At 59.8% G+C, this 19,391-nt stretch overlaps 1 protein-coding gene across 1 annotated transcript in view; it reads right to left on the minus strand.

Moving 5' to 3' along the window:
* IQSEC1 (IQ motif and Sec7 domain ArfGEF 1) overlaps window positions 1-17,950 on the minus strand; it is a 352,756-nt gene extending 334,806 nt beyond the window's left edge. The window contains exon 1 of the mRNA XM_070493483.1: window positions 17,650-17,950. Coding sequence (XP_070349584.1) covers window positions 17,650-17,921 — 272 coding nt within the window. The 5' untranslated portion in view covers window positions 17,922-17,950. The remainder of the gene's footprint in view (window positions 1-17,649) is intronic.
* Between the last annotated feature and the right edge of the window lie 1,441 nt (window positions 17,951-19,391).

Here is a 19,391-nt window from a genome sequence, read left to right on the forward strand (position 1 = left end):
AGTCACAAAAGGACAAATACTGTATGATGCCACTTACGTGAGGCCCCTCGAGCAGTCAGAGTCACAGAGACAGAAAGTAGGATGGGGGCTGCCAGGGGAGGGGCAGCGTGGGGAGTCAGTGTTTAAGGGGACAGAGCTGCAGTTTGGGAAGATGGAAAAGTTCTGTGGACAGTGGGGATGGTGGCGCACCAGTGTGAACGTACTTAATGCCCCTGAACCAGACGCTTAAAAAAGGTTAAAATGGCATATTTTATGTTATGTGTATTTACCACAATTTAAATAATAAGATAAATAACCCTCCTTTGGGGAAAAAAGCACCTGCACAGAGTAGGAGCTCAGCTAATGCCTGTTTGCTGCCAGACTCCCCCGGCCCTAAGGACAGAGAGCCCACCAACTGCAGCCACAGGGCTCACTCTGGGGGACTCTGGCCCAGCCCTGAGCCTGGCCGAGTGGAGTGTGGACCAGGATGCAGCCGTCCCTGGATGCAGTGCTCGTCCCCCAGCCTGCTGATCGGCAGGGCCCGCGTGCAACACCAGCACCCCTGGGGCTTTGCCCTGGGATCACCCAGATTGAAAGATTTGCCGGCGTGGATATAAATAGCCCCAAAGCTCCTGGCCCCGGCTCAGCCCAGCAGCGCGGCCTGGGGGGCCAGGGGCCCAGCAAGCCTGGCACCAAACTCCCCTTTCACAAGGGGCCGCCCCGCAGACCCCGGAAGCGGAGCCCACGTCCTCCTCTGCTTTCCAGGCCTCGGGTTCAGGCTTTGTGCCCCAACCCCCAGCTCGCTGCCTGTCACGATTCCTCTTTTAAAACTCGAATTGGTTTTCAAATCAAAGCAGAATCATCAGCAGCCCCCTCCCCTGCCTGTGGAAAAGCATCTGGCTTGCTAAGGAAGGACCTGAGGAGATGCAGGGGCGGGCCCCACGCCCCTGGGTGCAAGGGAGGGCAGGGGCGCCCCATGCAGGGGAGGGGCAGGAGGTCACCTGGGTGCAGGGGAGGGGTGGGAGGGGGTCACCCGGGTGCAGGGGAGGGTCAAGGGTCACCTGGGTGCAGGAGTGGGGGGCGGGCAGGAGCCAACCCTACACACACGCCCCTGGTCTGTGTCTGACCTGGGTCTCAGTCCAGCCGTCACCCGATTCTTATGATTCTCACTAATCTGAAATCCACCTGCAGATGCAGCACCTTCAAAACCTGAGGCAGAGGCAGTTTCTGCTGGGTGCGCACACCCCTTCGGCCCCTCCCCCCTCCCCCCCCCCCTGGGGCCAGATGGGCCCCCCTGAGGGCAGCCGGGCCTCCCTCTGCTCCAGCAGCCCTGGCTGAAGGCCGGCGCTTAGGGTGCTGGGCGAGCAGTGGTTGGGTGGATGAGCACATGAATAAATCAATACTCAGCACAGGGGAGGAGGGGAAGGAAGGAGGGACCGTCACAGACACGCGCAGCTGCTGCCCAGCACAGGTCTCTCTCCCGTCTCCCGCTCTGTCTCTGTCTCTCTCCGTCCGGCTCTCCATCCCCACCTGCCCGTCCATAGCTGCCCCTGCCCCTCTCCCAGCAGGGCAGCCCGGAGCAGCAAGAGGAGAGGGCTGTGGGCCCCTGGGAGAGGGGGGAACACCGATCCCAGCACCTGGGGGTGACCCGCGCACAGAAGGTCTGGCCAGGTGGCCACCTCCCCTCTGTCCAGAAGGCCCAGGTCCTGCCCCCTTCCTAGCCTGAGCAGCAGCAGCCCAGCTGGCCCATGGACTCCTCCCCTAAGGGGACCCTGCTGGCCTCCATTACTCCCTCTTGGGTGGGGACCCCGCCCAGGGCGGTGCCCCATCTGTCACAAGACACCTACCATCCCCTGTGTCAGGGTCCAGGGGGCCTCAGCCAACCCCTGCCTCTGCATCTCACACTGTGTGAAATAATCGGCCCTCAGCCAGAGAGGAGTAAACTCAGCACCTACCCCAACACTAGGGCCCCAGGGACTCACCTCCACTCCCACTGCCTCAAACTCTGAGGCTTCAGGCTCCCAGAGATATGGTCAAACATCCTCAAGTCACAGCTGTAAAACCACCCCATTCAAAACTCAGGCTTGACTAAGAAGGATCAAAAGCAAATACATTAACATCGACTTAAACACATGGCTTTATTCTCTCACGTAAGAACTTGGACATGGGCAGTCCAGGCCCTGTGCTGCAGCTGCCCCAGGTTATCAGAGGCCCAGGCCCCCTCCAGCTCACTGCACCTGTGGGGCAGCCTTTGTCCTCACACTCCAAAATGGCTGCCTGAGCCCCAGCCATCACGATCTTATTCCAGCCAATAGATAGGAGGAGTAAAGGGCAAAAGACACAGTCCTTCCTTTTAAAGATACCTCCTAGAAGCTACCCACCATACTTCTGCTTACCTCTGACTGGCCAGAAAAGGGTTACATGGCCCTCTCTAACGACCAGGGAGGCTGAGAAATGCAGTCTTTATTCTGGTTGGCCTCATGGGCATATTAAAACACACACACACACACACACAAAGTTTTAGTGTTAAAAAAGGGAAAAGCAGATATTGGGAGGCAGCTGTGTGGGTCACACACCCCAACCCTTTGCAGCCCAGGGATCACCCCTTTTCACCTCCAAGACCTCTTTTCCCATTTTCCCCACAACCTCCACAACCATCCCAATGGAGACCCGCTGGGAGCAAGCGCCCTCCAGCTGGCGCTGCACTGACGGGCTCTGTGCCACAGGCAGGGATGTTCTCCACGCTGATGCCCACTGCCCAGCTCAGCAAACCGCCCAGCAGCTCGGGACAAGCCAGTATCCAAACGCGGACGTCACGCTCCCACCCCGTCAGCAGGTTTATTAAGCAAACCGCACTTGACAAAGCGAGGCAGAGGGGTGAGTGCTCCGTCCCAGCCCGGCCCGACGCCCGTGCAGTGGACAGCACACGCGCCTTCCCTGGAGGGGTCTCAGCTGTGGGAAGGCCTGGGGACCCAGCACGCCCGACTACACCGACACCAGCCTTTGCAGACAAAATGCCACGCTCAGTCTGCGGGCAGACGGGCTGGCCGAGCACAAAGGCCCCCGAGGCCCAGAGCGTGGCTGGGGCTGAAGACCTTCCCATCAGACCAGAGGGCTCAGGGCAGCCCACAGGCGTGCATGGGGCGTGCATGGGGCGCACAGGGGGTGTGCAAGGGGCACACATGGGGCACGCATGGGGCGTGCATGGGGCATACACGAAGCGGCAGCCACCAGCTCGAGGGGAGGGGCGGTTGCTCCAACCAAATTAAAGCAAAGGAGAACCACTCAGGGAGAAAGAACCGTGGGCTTCCGCTGAAGCTGTCACCCTGAGAAGAACTCGAAAGCCAACGCCCTCCCAGAGGGACAAGGCAGGACCCAGGGTGTCAAGTCCTCGAAGGGCAATACAAAAGGGGATGCTGAGACTCCCCGGGGCTCCCTGTGCCTCCTGACGCCCTCTGCCGCCCCCAGGCTGGCGGTCTCCCCAGAGCCCCCTGCATAGAGGATGGGGGGGCACCCGCTCCCCCACGGGCCTGAGGCCACTTCCATCCCTCAAGCCCCTCACCCCGCACACAGCTGCACACGCGACTCTGGAAACACCCACCGATTGGACCTGAAGCCCCAGCTCAGCAGAGACATAAAGACACCATCTTTTAGGGGCCGGCCGGGTGGCGCAGCAGTTAAGTTTGCACGTTCTGCTTTGGCAGCCCACGGTTCACCGGTTCAGATCCCGGGTGTGGACATGGCACCGCCTGGCAAGCCATGCTGTGACAGGAATCCCACATATAAAGTAGAGGAAGATGGGCACGGATGTTAGCTCAGGGCCAGTCTTCCTCAGCAAAAAGAGGAGGATTGGCAGCAGGTGTTAGGTCAGGGCTAATCTTCCTCAAAAAAAAAAAAAGACACCACCTTTTACCACAAAAACAGTCCACGCGGAGAAGAAGGGCTGACATCCTGACAACGTAAAAGCCGTCTCTGCCTCCCTCTGGTCTCCCCCAGCAGAGGGGGACCCGGCTTTTGGCATCTGGGGAGTGAAAGTTTGGGAAGATGGTGATGAATCGGCTTCCCGGCCCCGACGCCGCCCTGTGCCCTCAGGGCCAGAGTCAGCACCTTCCTTTCCACAGGAGGGCTGTGCCTGGTGGACGCCATGCCCGCTGGGCCACTGTCCTCCGAATCCATCCGCGTCCTCTCCTCCTGGCCTGGAGCTCTCAGGCTCCTGGGGAATGAGAGAAGGGGTTTACTGAGTCCTGTCCAGGAGGGAGGAGCCTTCGGGTGCCACGTCCAGACCACTGCTAGCAGGACCACCCTCCCCAGAGGCCACAGAAACACGGAGAGGGTCAGCTCCCACCACTGCTACTGCCCAGCCACAAGAAGAGCCCAGGAGCTTGGCCAGAGGTGGGCCTCAGGACCACAGACACAGAGCACAATGGAAAGAGCACTGCTTTGGGAGTCACACAGACTCGGGTCAGGTCTGGCCCTGCCACTTACTAGCTGTGCAACCCCAAGCAAGATGCTTCACCTCTCTGAGCTTGTTTCCTCATGCATAAGGCAGGGCCATGCAGATGAAGAGGGATCAGCTAGCTCCGTGGTAGGCGCTCCATAAATGCTGATTTCGCCAACCTCACAGTGGGGAGCCCCAGCCCCAGGCCAGGAAAGCAGCTGCCGCAAGGAGAAAAGCCGTGAACACTCCGCTGCAGTCGAGGCCACCGGCCACCAGACTTTCTGAGGAGTCTCCCAACCAGAAGAGAGCGTGAGCACACATCGCCCGATAACATACCTACACGCATGACCGGTGACGCGCAGGTACGGCTGCACTCAGGCGAGCTCATCGCACGAGAGGCCGCCACAAAGACGCTGAAGGACAAAGTTAAGCAACCAATGGGAAGAGGAGTTCCAGGACTTTCCCCTGTGCCTCAAAGGAATGTGCTGTGCCCCCAGGGGTGTGCACACGCCATTTAAAGGACCCTGGACTTGTCTACCAACAATGAGGGATTCCTGTAAAACGTCTCATTTTAAACATAAGCAGTTTGCTGGGAGGGCATCTGAAGGTGAGGCGTCCAAGGGATCTGGCTGCTGGCTGCCTGGAGCGGGGACAGGCCGGCACCCGGGCACAGCACAGTCACGGGCACAGCACGGGCACTGTCATGGGCACGGTAAAGTCACGGTAACTCAGACGGGAGGCCCCTGGAGGAACAGAGGGCTGCAAGAATAAACACAAACTCCAACGTGCATCAAAATCATGAAAAGCTCCAGGAGGGGAGCCAGTCCTTAAGGACGCGTGGGGTTTCCGAGGCCGAGATGGAGGCGTGGGAAGGGCATTCCAGGCACCGAGGAGCGAGTGGCAGTGCAGAAAAGACGCGGCCACCTGGCCACCCCCCCGAGGGCGGGTCTCTGGGCAAGAGAGTGCCTTCCGGGTGGGGCTGGGGGAAGGCCCCGTGTCCCGGCCACAAAGGACAGAGAAGGGGAATGGGCGAAGAGAGAGGAGACACCCGTTCCTGCTTGCTGCCGACCGCCCGCAGCAGCCTCTCCCCGGCCGTCTCCAGGACCACATGTGGCTGCCCAACCTGGATTCCCCGGAGGTCCCCGCAGGACGGAGCGAGTCTGTGGGAAGCCCACCCTGCAGGACGACTGCCTCCCAGGCAGAGCGACGCTGCTCCTAACGCCCGGGCCGCTGGGGAGAAGGCAGCCACGAGGACGCCCGCTAGTCCCCGCAGCTATCAGAAACGCATTAGCGGCAATGATTTCCTCCAGACCCCTTCTCCTCCCTGGATGTTGTGGCTGCTTCGCCATATGGCAGGAGTTAAAAATACAGCTCAGAGGGAGGCAGATGCCGAAGAGAGTGGGCACGGCTCCTGGAGGAACTGCACGGGGACGCTGGCGGCTCCAGTGCCCAGTGGGCAGGTCTCGGGATGGGGAGCAGTCTCAGCTCCGTGGGGCTGGTCTCCCAGAGAGCCCACCCTGAGACACAGCCACTCACTGAAAGTCACTCAACACACACAGCCAGACAGCTCAGCACACAGGGGCAGGACAGGCTGCCACGTTCCATGCAGAGAGAGGTGAAAACTGGACACCTCCCCCACCCTGCCCCGGGGGCAGCCGTGAGCAAAACTTTCGGCAGCCTTAGGTGGGAGAAGTGATAACACGGCCAAGCAAACCGCAAACCGCATGTGGTGGATTAAATCCTTGCTCCTCAACGATCGAGAGTGGAGTCTAATTTTCGCCCCTTAAACCTGGCCTTGGGATCTGCTTGACCAACGGGACGTGGCAGAAGCGGCCTCTGGGACTCCCAGGGCCGAGTGACAAGAACCTCCCATCTCCCACGGGGCCTTGGGGGCCCTCTCCGTGGGCTCTGGGTCACCATGCAAGGAGCCCGAGTCCCGAGACCCCGTGCTGGAGAGGCCACACGCAGATGCCGGTCAGCAGCCGCAGCTGAGCTCTGCCCTCCAGACACGCCCACCAGTCCCCAGATACGTACCGTAGGCGAGGCCGTCTGGACCCTCCAGATGGGCCAATCCGCTATTTGAAAACCACCGAGTAACCTCCACTGACAGCACAGGGAACAGAAGAACCAACAGGCAAAGCCCCGCCCAGCCCCGCCTGCAGAATCTGAAGACACAACAAGAGGGTGGCTCTTTTAAACCTCTACATTTTGGAGCAGTTTGTTCAGTGGAACAGACAAACCAGAGCATGAGGGGGACTGACAGACGAGTCATTCATTCATTCAACACACATTCATTAAAACCCACCCTGAGGCACGCCCCCTACAGGAACAGCAGAGAAAGGCAATTCTTTCTCCTTGACCCTAGGGGAGCTTCCGGACCAGTTCCTCAGAGCCCACCCAGTCTGTCTGGGTCACACCCGTGTCCCCATCGCCCTGTCTGGCAGCTTCCTCTCCCGGGGCCTGCTCCTGCTGGGCTCCCCCGCCAACATCCCGTGCCCAGCCCCTGCCCTGCCTTTACTCTCTGCGGGTGAGGAGTGGATGTGTGGGCTGTCCTGCCCCTGGAACAGGCTGTATCACGCTCTGAAGGGCGCCCTGTAGACTAAAACAACCAGGGAATGAAAAGGCTGCACTAGAAAGTATCTATTTAACGCAAAAGAAGGTAGTAAGAGAGGGACAGAGGAAGAAAAAAGACATAAGACATACAGAAAATAAATGAAACTGTAGGTGTAAATCCTAGTTTATCAACAAGTATATTAGGAGCCAGCCCCATGGCCAAGTGGTTAAGTTCACGGGGCTTTGGGGAGAAGAATAAAAAAAGAAAAGATTGGCAACCCATACGAGCACAGGTGCCAATCTTTTAAAAAAAAACAGATATATTAAATATAAGCAGGTTAAACACTCAAAAGGCAACGAATGGCAGAACGATTTCAAAAACACGTAATCCAACTATACACTGTCTACAAGAGGCTCACTAGATTTAAAGGCACAGATAAGTTAAAAATAAAGGATAAGAAAAGGCATATCATGAAAACAGTAACCAAAAGAGAGCTGGAGCGGCTACACTAATATCAGACAAAATAGACTATAAGACAAAAGTTGTTACTAGAGACAGAGAAGGACATTTTATAACGTACAAGGGTCAATCCATCTAGAAGAAATAGTAATTATAAACATATATGCACCAAACAACAGAACCCAAAATACATGATGAAAAACTGACAGAAATGAAGGGAGAAACAGATAATTCAACAATAATAGTTGGAAACATCAATACCCCACCCTCAAAAATGGACAGAACAACGAGGCAGACGACCAACAAGGACACAGCTGTCACGTCCAACACGGTAACCAGCCCAAGCTGCAGACACACAGAGCACGCACCCAGCCACGGCGGGACACACACGCTTCTCACGTGCACGTGGGACGCTCTCCAAGACAGGCTGTATCTTAAACTTTAAAGTGAGTCTCAGCACATTTTAAAGGACTGTGACCATATAAAGTCTGTTCTCTGAACACCATGGATTGGAATTTAAAAGGTCCCCCAAAGATGTCCAGACAACACTCTCATGGGGAGGTGCTGGGCTTGTCCTTGCTTAAACCAAGACCTCCCCCACCATACTTGCCTCTCTATGCCTCAGTTTCCCCATCTGCACAAAGTGAACAGTAATGCTATCTACCTCCCAGAGTTGAAGCAAGTGTTCACAACAAACAAGCCTGTCGTCATGGTTACCATTACTCCTTATGGACGGAGGGAAGTAATAATAACCCCTCACCCTGCATCTCTGGGTGAGGAGACGCTCTTTCACACAACAGATTAAGACTTTCACAATGCCTCCACTCACTATTTAACTTGGTCCTCACTGCGGCCCTGCCGGGTCATCTGTTAAAGGATCACGGAGGTGGTCGTGAGGGCCCAGCACAGTGGCGCCTGTCGTGTCCTTCACCCAGGGCTTGGTTCACGATGGGCCCCAGGGAGGGTGCAGGTCAGCCTGCTGCTGGGAGCCGGATGCTGGTCAGAGTCACCAGGACCCCCTTTTGGGTGGAGGAGTTTTACACACCTAGAACTCTGAGGACTGCTGAGCTGGGTGAAAGGAAAGCCTCAAAGAAGTCTAGACACAGAAATGAGCACGTAATGGGCCGGGGCAGGGGCGGGACATTCCAGATGCCCCGCTTTGGAGTGGGGAGTTCCCCATTCTGCTTTACCAACATCGTCTCCACAACCTCAATGCAGTGAAGAGGCTGTAACCGAGGGTTAAAGGGACTGTGACAGCACATCTTACAAAGGGGTGCATTCACCGTCAGCTCCACGAGCTGTGCAGAGGCAGACAGACAACAGAGAGAAACGCCAGGACCCATCAGCTGATCCTAAATCCCTAACCTCCCTCTCACATCAGGTTTCTTCTCAGCCTAGAAAGAGGGAGCAGCAGGGACAGGAATTCGCAGGAAGGAGACATACCCTGCGTCTCCATACGTGAAGGAGTCAATCCTCAAGACCCTCTACAAGGGAGGCGATGGGCTATAAGCCCATTTTATAGGTGAAGAAACTGAGGCACAGAAAGGCTAAGTACCTGGACAGAGGAGACACAGCCGGAACGTGTGGAGGGAGTCGCCTGGCCACTGCGTGTCCTGACCACTGCGTGTCCTGACCACTGCGTGTCCTGACCACTGCTCTGTCTACATACGGAACGTGTACCTCAAGCAGGAGCTGTCTGGAACCCCCAGCCACCCCAGGGAAGGCGAGCGTTCCTGTTCAGGGTGCTCCTCCCGGGGGGTGAGTGAGCCGGGCAGCTGGAGGCAGGGTCCCCGCGCTCACCAGCCCAGGAAGCGCTGCAGGTGTGACGGCCGACGTGGCCCTCGGCCACCTGGGGCCTTTCCTTCTGGCTACACACCCACCTCTCCTTCCCACCTGGACAGGTGCTTGCTAGGGGGAGACAGCAGGGGACCTCACGCCTTCTATCCAAACCCATGCCCTCCTCCTTGCCTCCACCTGCACCCCGGGGCCAGGCTCCCAGCACCCCGAGTGCTCAGCATCTCCTGCTGCTCCTGCTCACTGGCCCCCGCCTCCCCCAGGAGCCAGGTGTCCTGTCCATACCTCAGTGCAATCATGGCCTCCTCTGCACAGGGACTCATCCGGGACTCCTGTCTCCCAAAGTCCCCCTGGGCCCCCACAGCCCTGCCCCTCCTGCCCACTCCCACCCACGGTCACCTCCCGCTCCTCTCCCTTGCTGTCCCCTCGCTCATTCTGCTCCGACACACCGGTCTCCTCGCTGTGCCTCAACCATGCCAGGCACACTCCCCACTCAGGGCAATCTCAAAATGTCATCAGCGTCCCCATTAGAGATAAGGAAGCTGAGGCTCAGAGCAGTCCCTTTCCCGTGCCCAGGGGCAGGAAGAAGAGCTGGCTCTCCAGGCCAGGACCCGGCCCAGGCTCACCCCTGGTTGACCACACAGGACACCTGCCAGTTCACATCCAACTTCGGGCTGTCCAGGACCCCTGCAGCCCGTCCTCGAATCTTGTCCACACGCGCTCATGCCCCTGTGAGGTCCCTAGAGGCTGCCCCAGGACCCCTGGACACAAGCCGCGGCCGTCCGGGTAGACAGCAGAGTTTCACCAGCACGCCGTCCCAGCCCTGCCACGTTGGACACTTCACACACAGGTTGCAACGACTCGCCATGAGAGGCCCCGCCAGACTCACCGATCCAGGACAGCCTGCGGGACCCCCACGCCCGGCAGTCATAAGCCCGTCCCCGTGGTTCCGCGAGGAGGTGGCCCGGGGCTTTGATTTCTGCCAGGCCTGACACTCTTCACGCCAAGGCGCACGCGGAGCAAGTGGGCCCTTCAAACAACAGGGGGGCGGAGCCAGAAGAGGGGCACGAATGCCAATCGTCCCCTGCGGCCATGTGTCCCAGGGTGTCCTGATGGACAAGCGCCACAGAAAGGCCTGGGCTGCCAGCTTCCAGCAACACCCACGTGCCCGGAGCAGGAAAGGCGGCCAACGCGGAGCAAACGGCTGCACGAGCTGCCCTGACACCGCGGAGTCCCTCCCCACACAGGCCACCTACTGCCCACAGCCGCCCGCTGCCAGGGGGCCGCCACGATTTTGCCGAAAAGGGACTCGGGCTCCTGGCGGTGACCACCGCAAGTGAAAGGCCAAATCCGACACGTGGAGGGAGAAGCGACAGCTGGCCCGGGGCGGGTGACAGCGCTGGAGCTAATTCTGGGTCCTGAAGCCAAAAGTCTGGGTGAGCTGCCACCTCCGGAAAGCCCTCCAAATGTTTCACAAGCGTTTACAGACGGTTCCACAGCCGCACAGTGTGGTGGTGAACTGCACGGGCTCCGGAGGCAGACACACTGGCATATGAGTCCCACCTCTGCTGCTGGGGGACCATGGGCAAACTGCTTAACCTCTCTGAGCCTGTTTCATACCTGCCAAACAGGACGCTAACAGCTGACCCCTGTCACAGGGTCAGAGGAGGCTGCTCTGCCCGGGGCACTGGAAGGGGCTCAGTTACTGCTGTGCTTTGATTATAACCAAAGCATTCTAAGTTTAGGTGCAAAACAACGGGTTTTCTGTCCTCCTCATTTGTGAATCCTGCCTCCTCCGAGAAGGAAAGCCAAGCATTTCCACAATCAGGGCGCAGACATGGCACAGCTTGGGCTGGGGGGTGAGGGACAGTTTTGTTCACCACCCTGCCCCCAGATGGAAATCAGGGTTCTATGCAAGAGCCCAGGCTGGTCCACGTCGTCTGGCCCACCTGTCCCCACTCACAGGTCTGGCAGGACCACTGACGGCACCTCCCACCCCCAAACATGCCGAGCATCTTCTCGCCTCCATGCTCTCACAGGGGCTGTTTCTCCTGCCTTGATTCCATCCTCCTCCTCTTTCCTGCCCTTCAAGCCCTGGCTCGAATGTCACCTCCTCCAGGAAGCCTCTGTTGATGCCCGAGGGGGGCCATCTGCTTTCTGCTTCCTGCTTTGGGGCCCCACATCCTCTGCTGGCCTAGTGCCTCTGCCACCTTCTGTGTACAGGTCTATGTCCCCGTTCACACGTTTCCAAGTGGAGGCGGTGGGGGCTGCACCGATCAAGGACAAGAATCAGGCGGGAGTCACCAGGAACAGTAAATAAAAGGACATGGGGGCAGCGAATATGCATGCTCGGCCTGGCTTCCAGGACACAGTCTATAAATGCTGGCTCCCCATCAACGTGCTTCCAAACACCCTCAAGGATGGACAGGCAGGAACAGAGCAAACACTGCAACACGGCCCTGCGGAACGCCGGGTGCTGTGCCTTGACCAATCCTTTCAGCATTTCCGTATGTTCGGCAGTTTTCATAATAAAACATTGGGGAAAACCAACCCTCAGAAGCACTCTGCAGACTCCAGCTCTGCTCCTCCTGGAGCTACCGTTGCTGGTCCCACAGTGCCCGGCTGTACGCCATCCCTATGCCGGACCTTCCTGAGCAGAAGCAGCACTCCCTGGTTTACCTGGGGGGGAGGGGGGCCTCGAGGAGCCAGGGCAGCGCCTCAGCTTCAGTGCACAGCGCACCCAGCCAGGACGGGGCTGCGGCAGGATGGGGCTTCACCACTGGTGCCAGTCCTGGGGCGGCCTGCAGGGTCCCCAGCAAGGCCAGGGAAGCCGGAGTGGGGAGGCTTTTGAAAAAGTCGCGGCTGCAGTTCTGTATGGGTTAACACAGAAGCCCTGAGCGCTCGTAAGGACTGGCCTGGCCTGCCCTGCCCCACAGCAGCTCGGCGGAGGGACAGGGCCCAAACTGCGGGCCTTGCTGCCTGGAAAAGGTGGTCACTGCTAAGCCTGGTTCCCAGCAGGGGCGGCCCCAGGTTGGGGTGGCCCTCTGGCCTCCAGGCCTGAGTGTGGCCCCAGCCTGCCTCGGGGGTCCGCAGCCTCCGCACCGACCCAGCCAGGTCCCTGCGCTCCCCGCCCCCGCTCTTGCCCAACGCCAGCGGCTGTCTGCGTCTGTGTTCCCGCTGCTCTGTGGCAGCCGTAGGGTGGCACTCACCCTGACAAGCTCAGATCGGCGCCCTCCCCAAGCTGGGCAAAGCGCGGCTCCTTCTGACAAAACAGAAAACAAGATCAGCTGTGAAAACAACGTCCGAGACAAAGCAGCTCACAATAGCCACCCCCCCACCACAAACGCCGAGGCCCCAGCTCCCGCCACCAGGACCACCACCGTGTCCACATCCTCACGGCCCTGGACCCAGCTCAGCTCAGCTGCCAGACCCCCAACGGCGGGGCGGGCCAGAAACGCACGTCGGAAACCAGAGCGGGGCTCTACTTCATTTCACACAGGGTGCTGCCCCGTTTTTCTCAACCCAAGACAGATAAAGCAGCATTTCATGATTTATTTTCTAAGCTGTAAAATAATAATTTGCTTAGCTTGCCAGACGGCTGGGAGGGAGTGTCGGAGAAACACTCTGCACATCTTTCTGGGACTCTACCATCTACCGGGAAAAGAAGCATCACTCGCCCCGCTCCCTCAGAGCTGAATCCATTCTGTCCAACAGGACAGGTCCGAGGGCAGCTCGCTCCCGGCTCAGGGACGTCCTCCCCGGCTTTATCTCGCTGGGAGAATAAGAACATTATTTCATGAAAGCATCAACAGCATCTCCCACTGCCAACCTCACAGACAGAAAGCTCCCTCGGCCTCTCTCGGCCTGCACGGCCCCCCCTCTGCCAAGAGCGGGTAAGGGCGATAGGGACACGCGCACGCTCAGCTCTTCAGACCCTGCACAGGTTTGGCACCTCCCAGCTACTCTGAAGAATAATACGCCTTCAGAGGCTCCCTGCCAGGACCCTCCCAAGTATAGCTTCTCGCGTCATCCATTCTCGCCACCCCCCTTCACTGGCCACCCTTGAGGCTGCCTGCAAGCCGGTGCACCATCGTCACGGTTAATGTCACCATGGACCCGGGAGGAGCACGTGTTGGTAAGTCAACAGAGACTGAGCACCACTGGAAACCTCCCCCAGAGTGAGTCACCAACTCAGAGCTTCAGAAAAACGTCCTGAGTGTGTGACAGCTCTTGAGGGCTGGAGGGGACGAGGAAGCGAGGCTGCTCCTCAGGGCTCCGTCTCCAACCTCTTCAGGCCGGTGTTTACTTCTGCCAGGAAACTCTGGAGGAACAGAGGCTAGAAGGAATTCTCTGCTTCAAGTCTTGCCCCCTCTGCACTGCCCCCTCAGGAGACACCAAGGGCCAAGCCTCGGTGACAAGACCCCACGTAGCAGGACAAAAGCCACGCATGCTGGGCTTCCTCCAGCCTAGAGGATCCCGGAAGGGCAGGTGGTGGGTGGGTGAGAGCAGAGGGCATGGAGCCAGACCACCTGAGTCCCAGTCCTGGCTCCACCGCTAGCCACGCAGGAGAGCTGGAGCAGGTCGTACGAGCTCTCTGAGCTCAGTCTCCACATCTGTGAAATGGGAGCAGCAACTGTTCCTGCCTCGTGGGAGTGACGTGACCATGAAATGAGCTGATAGCTGCAAAGACCTGGAGCGGCGCTGGGCACACGGGAGGCCTCCGAGGGCACAGCCAGAGCACACTCCCCCGCCTCCCGGGGCCTGGTTCTGTGTGTTCCGCAAAACCAGCTGCGTCTGCTCCAGTCCAGGCTGACTCCCTAAAGGAAACACAGTGGTTTTAACCAATGGGCCGTGCTTTCATCTCCTCCACACACATCTACTGAGCGTCTATTGTGTGCTCTGACCTCTAGTGGGAGGGACGGATCTAGAAACATCATTAGAAGGTGGCCAGCTAAACCCTGGATACGAATTCCAACATCAGAAGAAAAGGTAATTAAGTAACCCAACCAGACCCAAGGCATCCTATTTCCTTCTTGTTATCAGCCAGCTGTCCCCAAAGCTGAGAAACTCCTAGGACATCCGTCAGCAGCGGCTGAGGGACAAGAGAGGACTTTCTGAGAAAGGCTTTGACGGTGTCTGGGCTGGAAAGTGCCCACGTGCCCAGCAGTCCCGCGCAAGGACTGCGTGGCTCCAAGATCACCGCTGTCCCAGGGCAAGCCTGCTCGTCTGCGTCTGTCCACCCCCAGCAGGACACTGCACCTTCCGGATATGCACAGGCGGCCTGTTCACACGGGAGCGGTGGGGGTCAGAGGATCCTAACTCAAGCTACAGCAGCTGGAGGCCGCTTAGGAAAAAGTCAGCCAGGCCTGGCTTAGCCTGACACCCAGAGCAGACCCTCGCCTACAGGGGCCCCTGTCTGCACACAGGGGGACCTGCGAGAGGGCACTGGCAGTGCCCAGTGGTGGGCACACCAGCACTGGGGGCACATGGAGCTGAGTCCCCCCGCAGGACACTGCCTGCCGCCTCGGGAAGCTCCTGCACAGATGTTCCTGTCTCAATCACGGAGGCCGACCCGAACCCCACCCGACTCCTGGACGGCTGTTCCCCACTCCACACCCCCTGCACCATGCGCCCGGAGGTCTCACCCACATCCTCAGGAAGTTCGCTCACCTCCTGCCTCTGCTCAGCTGGCCCGGAAGAAATGAGAAACTGATGGACAAGGAAGGATCCGAAATGCATGAAGCACCTACTGTCCCAGTTTACTCCACACCCACTACCGTCACTTAGTCCTCAGGAAAAGTACAGGCAGCAGCTGTGATCATCCCCGTGCTGTGTGCAGTAAAAAGACCTGAGGCTAAGAAAGGTGGCGAGACTCGTCCCACCGTCACTGGCTGGCAAGTGCAGAGCCGGCCATCGGATCCAAGCTCGTCTGTTCATGTCCCTTTCTCTACACAGCTGTTTATCTGCTTCCTCTCCGCTCTTCCTTTGTGTCTCCAAACACATCACTAACGGCTCTGCATACAGTAGGCACTTAACAAAAGTTGGCTGCCCCCAAAGGGGTTGGCTATCCCAGGCTCCTTAGGCATGGAGCTCCATGGCACCTTGCGCCATGGATGGGCAGTGGGCACCTCAAATCCAGGTGCGGAAAAGCAGCCCTCAGCTCTTTCCCTCTACCCCAGAACACAGAACCCAAGTATGTGAGGAGGAGGAGGACACCCCGGCCCCCACGAGCCTCCTGGGAAGGGAGGGGGGCTCCAGCATCCTCCCAAAAGGCTGGGAGATGAAGCGATGCAGGAAAATGGACCCCATGTGCTCCGTCTGGAGGGAGCCCACAGTTCTGTTACTATGCTGCTGCCTCACAGCCTCACCCTTCAGGGTCTGGTCCAGGGGCCAGCAGCATCGCACCTGCCAGAGCTTGCTAGAAATGCGGGCTCTCCAGCCCACCCCAGACCTACGGGTCAGAACCTGCATTCCAGCTCGATGCCCAGGCACTTGGTGCACCTTCAGGTTGAGAAGCTCCCTGACCTGGAACCCGGGTCAGGGACTGTGCTGCCATTGTCTCTCTTCAAGGGGATGCTATCGGAGCTCTGGCTGTGCCTCAGCTAAGGGAAGCCAGGCTGACACGGAGCCAGGGACTCACGAAACAAGCCCGCATCGGCATTGCCAGCTCCCCGCCTCCGAGGCCACAGCCCAGAGGACACTGGGGATTCCCCACAGCGGGCAGGACTCGCTGCCCTTCAGAACCTTCCTGTTCCCACACTTGGTCACCAGAGGTGACTTTGAAGGGAAAAAAAGGAGTCCACCCCCCAGGACAGTGCTGTGAGGCATTTGTCAACAGCGTGTGTCATTGTTTCTGTGAAAGCAGGCGTGTCCCTTCCCCGGTGAGCCGCCTCCCTTAGCTGCTGAGCACTTCACCCCGGCAGCCCCTGGCTCTTCCTTCAGTCCTCGCCTGGGGCATACAGCTCAGGCCCCGGCAAGCAGCACCGGGGACTCACAAGGGCTCGGGGAGGGAGGAGCGATGAGGGGTCTCAAAGACACCAGAGAGCCAGGGGCGGGCACACAGGAGGCCGCAGGGTCTCTGCTTTCTCTGCCTGACACCAGCTAGGAGCTATCCCCAGCCTCACTCCTCCCTCCCCGGATAAAGAGAAAGCGGGAGTTTGCCAGGAGGCTCACCCAGCCCTGACCGCAGCCTCACAACTCTCGTCCTCCAGAGCCGGCTAGAGCCCAGGAGCACTGCCCAGAACCGGTGCAGGACGCAGGGTGGCAGGCAGCGGCCCTCAGTCCATGGCCACAGCCTGGAACAGCCCCACCTGGAGTGGGGGAGACCCGGGTCTCAGGTGACTGCACCTGGACTCCTGCGAATCAGGAGCCCGTCCCCATGGCAGGATTTTGGAGTCAGGGTTAAGTGCTTCCCCCATCGTTTCTGCCGACCCCCAGCCTCCCACGAAACCTTTCCCAAAGCTGCGGACCACTGCCACTCCCCCCGCCCCCAACACACGCATACAGGATTCCTCTCCTCCACTCCAGTCCAAACCACGGAGTGTGACCAGGCAGTCCCGAAGACAGAGGGCCAGAGAGGGTAGACAGGGCGCGGAGCACGCAGGACCCCACCCCAACATCATCAAGAAGCCCCCAGGACGCCCTGCCTCGCCCCACACGGGCGTCTGCACTTCTGCGGAGAGGGGTCGCGCACACGACTTCGGAAGGTGAACAGGCAGCCGGCCCGCGGGCTGCGAGCTCGCCGGGGGCCAGCGCGCCGGGGGAGTCCCGCCCCATCTGTCCCCTGCACACCACCCCGGTTTAATCCTTGGTCCGAAATAGCCCGGGGTAATCCCGGGGTGAGGCGGGCGGGGTATTAACCTCGAGCCGCCAAGGAAGACACGGAGGCGTCCAGAGGGAGGAGGGCTCGGCGCGTCCCAGGCTGGAGGCAGCACAGCGTCCCTTCCGGAGGGACTGCGACCCGCAAGTGACCCAGGCCCGCTCGAGGGCAGAAGCTGCGCCTGCTGCGCCCTCTCCCCACCGCGTCCCCGGGTCAGGAGTTCTGGCCTCGCTACCCAGAGCCCCAGGTCCGTGCCCCGCACAGCCCCCGTGGCGAGGCTGAGCCCGCATCCCAGTTCCCGGGGTCGCTGGAGCTCGACTCCCGAGCCGTCCGCCCGCGGAGAACCGGGCTGGTGCGAGCGCGCGGCAGCGCCCTGGAGCCCCTTTCCGGGGGAGCGCAGTGCCGACCGAGATCGAGACCCAGGTCGGGGCTGCGACCCCGCCAGGGGTCCCCCGGTACGCCCAGGGGTCTCGCGGCGGGCGGGGGCGTTCCCCGGCTGGGCACCCTCCCTGCCTCCGCCCGGATCCCCGCCGAGCCCCGAGCGGAGCGGGGACCCCCAAGAAGTTCGCGCGCCCCCGACAGCCCTCCGCCCCCGGCCCCGCTTACTTGTCGCGGCGGGCGCCGAGCTCCGGGATGGCGCCGAGCGGCCGCGCGCCGGCGCCGGGCCCGGGGTCGGGGCGGCGGGCGCACGCGGCCAGGTGTCGCCGGTGCCGCTCCAGCAGGCCGGCGTTCTCGCGGCTCAGCCGCGCCACTTGGCGCTCCAGCTCCTCGATGCGCCGCCGCCGGCGCGCCAGTAGCTCCTGCTGCGCCGCGACGATCCGGGTCAGCTCCTGCAGGTACTCGGCCGCCTTGCCGGGGGGCTCGGCGGCGCCGGCCATGCTCCCGCCGTGCCGGCCGCGTCTCAGGCGAGCGAGCGGTGGGGCGGCGGCGGCGGGGCGGCCATGGCTGCGCGGCGGGGACGGCGCGGGGCGCGGCGGCGCGGGGCTCGCCCGGGGGGCGCGGCGGCGCGGGGCTGGCGCGGCCCCGCCTCGGCTCCCGCCTTCGCCGGCGCCGCCCCCGGCGCTCCCGCCTCCCTCGCCCCGCGCCGCCCCGCCGCCCGCGCCCCGCGCCGCCGCCGGGCGGGCAGGGCGGGCGCTGCGGCCGCCGCGGGCGGGCGAGGAGTTTGCAAAGTGCCGGCTGCGGCGCGAGGCGGAGCGGGCGCCCGAGCGGCCCGCGCGGAGGAGGCGGCGGGGCGGGCGCGAGAGACGGCGGGAGGGCGCCGCCTGCCGGCCCGCGCCCCTGACCCGGCTCTGTCGCCTTGTCACCGCCGCCCCCAGCCGCTCTGATGTATAAAATTAATAAAGGGAAATCCGGCAAAACGTGTCTTCATAATGCTATCAGCCCACGACCTGGAGTGCGCATAGAAAAATAGCTAATAAACTCATAAAACTTGGACAGTTTTAACTGATGCAAATCTATTAAAACGCAGGGTGTGTTTTGTAGTCGCGCTCACAGGACAAGCTTTCTAGCCCGGCCCTGCGTTCTAGCAGATGGTGGCCCCGAAGCCTCCACGTGTCGGCGTGGGCCCGCTGCTGCCAAGGCCCGGCGTCACACCCCGGGTCCTGGGAGCTGGGTGGCCTGCGGGACAGACACCCACCTCGACCCTGGTGTGGAGACCGTCAGCATTTTGTTTTGCCTCTGAGCTTCAGTTTCCTCAGCAATAATGTTTTCTATTTCTTGACTTTTGAAAACTCTTCATAATTTCCATACTCCAAATTTCTTTGGAACTAAACTTATTTTTCTATTGTCTTGAAGAGTTAGATTATTTCCATTGTTTCTTGTTTTCTAGCAAATGCATTTTAAGGCTATCAATTTACCTCTAGGTAAAGCTTTAGCCACATCTCATAAGTCTCTAAAACTTTGTAAGGTACATTTCGGTGATGCAACTTTTCTTTGTCAAGGCTGGCATTACTCTGGCTTCGCTGAGAGTTGGTGTCCCATACCCGTGTTTGGTTATCCTCTCCACCTCTAGGTGAGGATGAGCCCTGCATGGTTAGACCCCAGACCCCCCAGGGCCTTAGCCCTCCTCGGCTGTCCTCTGGGCAGGGCCTATGGGGAGGGAGGGAGCGGCAGTGGGGCTGTTTCTCAAGGTCCTTAATTCACCAAGGACTCTTCCGGCAGGATGAGGTTATACAGACACCACGCCCAATGAAAATTCCTAACACTTAACTTTAAACTTATCAGTCACTACCAGGCCAGTAATAATGCTCTAGAAATTTATAATTTTTTTATAAATTCCATAATTATCTTGTGAAGAGCATAATTATCTTACATCCTATTTGTGTGTGTGTGTGCATAAGTATTGATCA

This window comes from Equus asinus, chromosome 21 (assembly GCF_041296235.1).
Source record: "Equus asinus isolate D_3611 breed Donkey chromosome 21, EquAss-T2T_v2, whole genome shotgun sequence".
NCBI classification, from domain to species: Eukaryota; Metazoa; Chordata; class Mammalia; order Perissodactyla; family Equidae; genus Equus; species Equus asinus.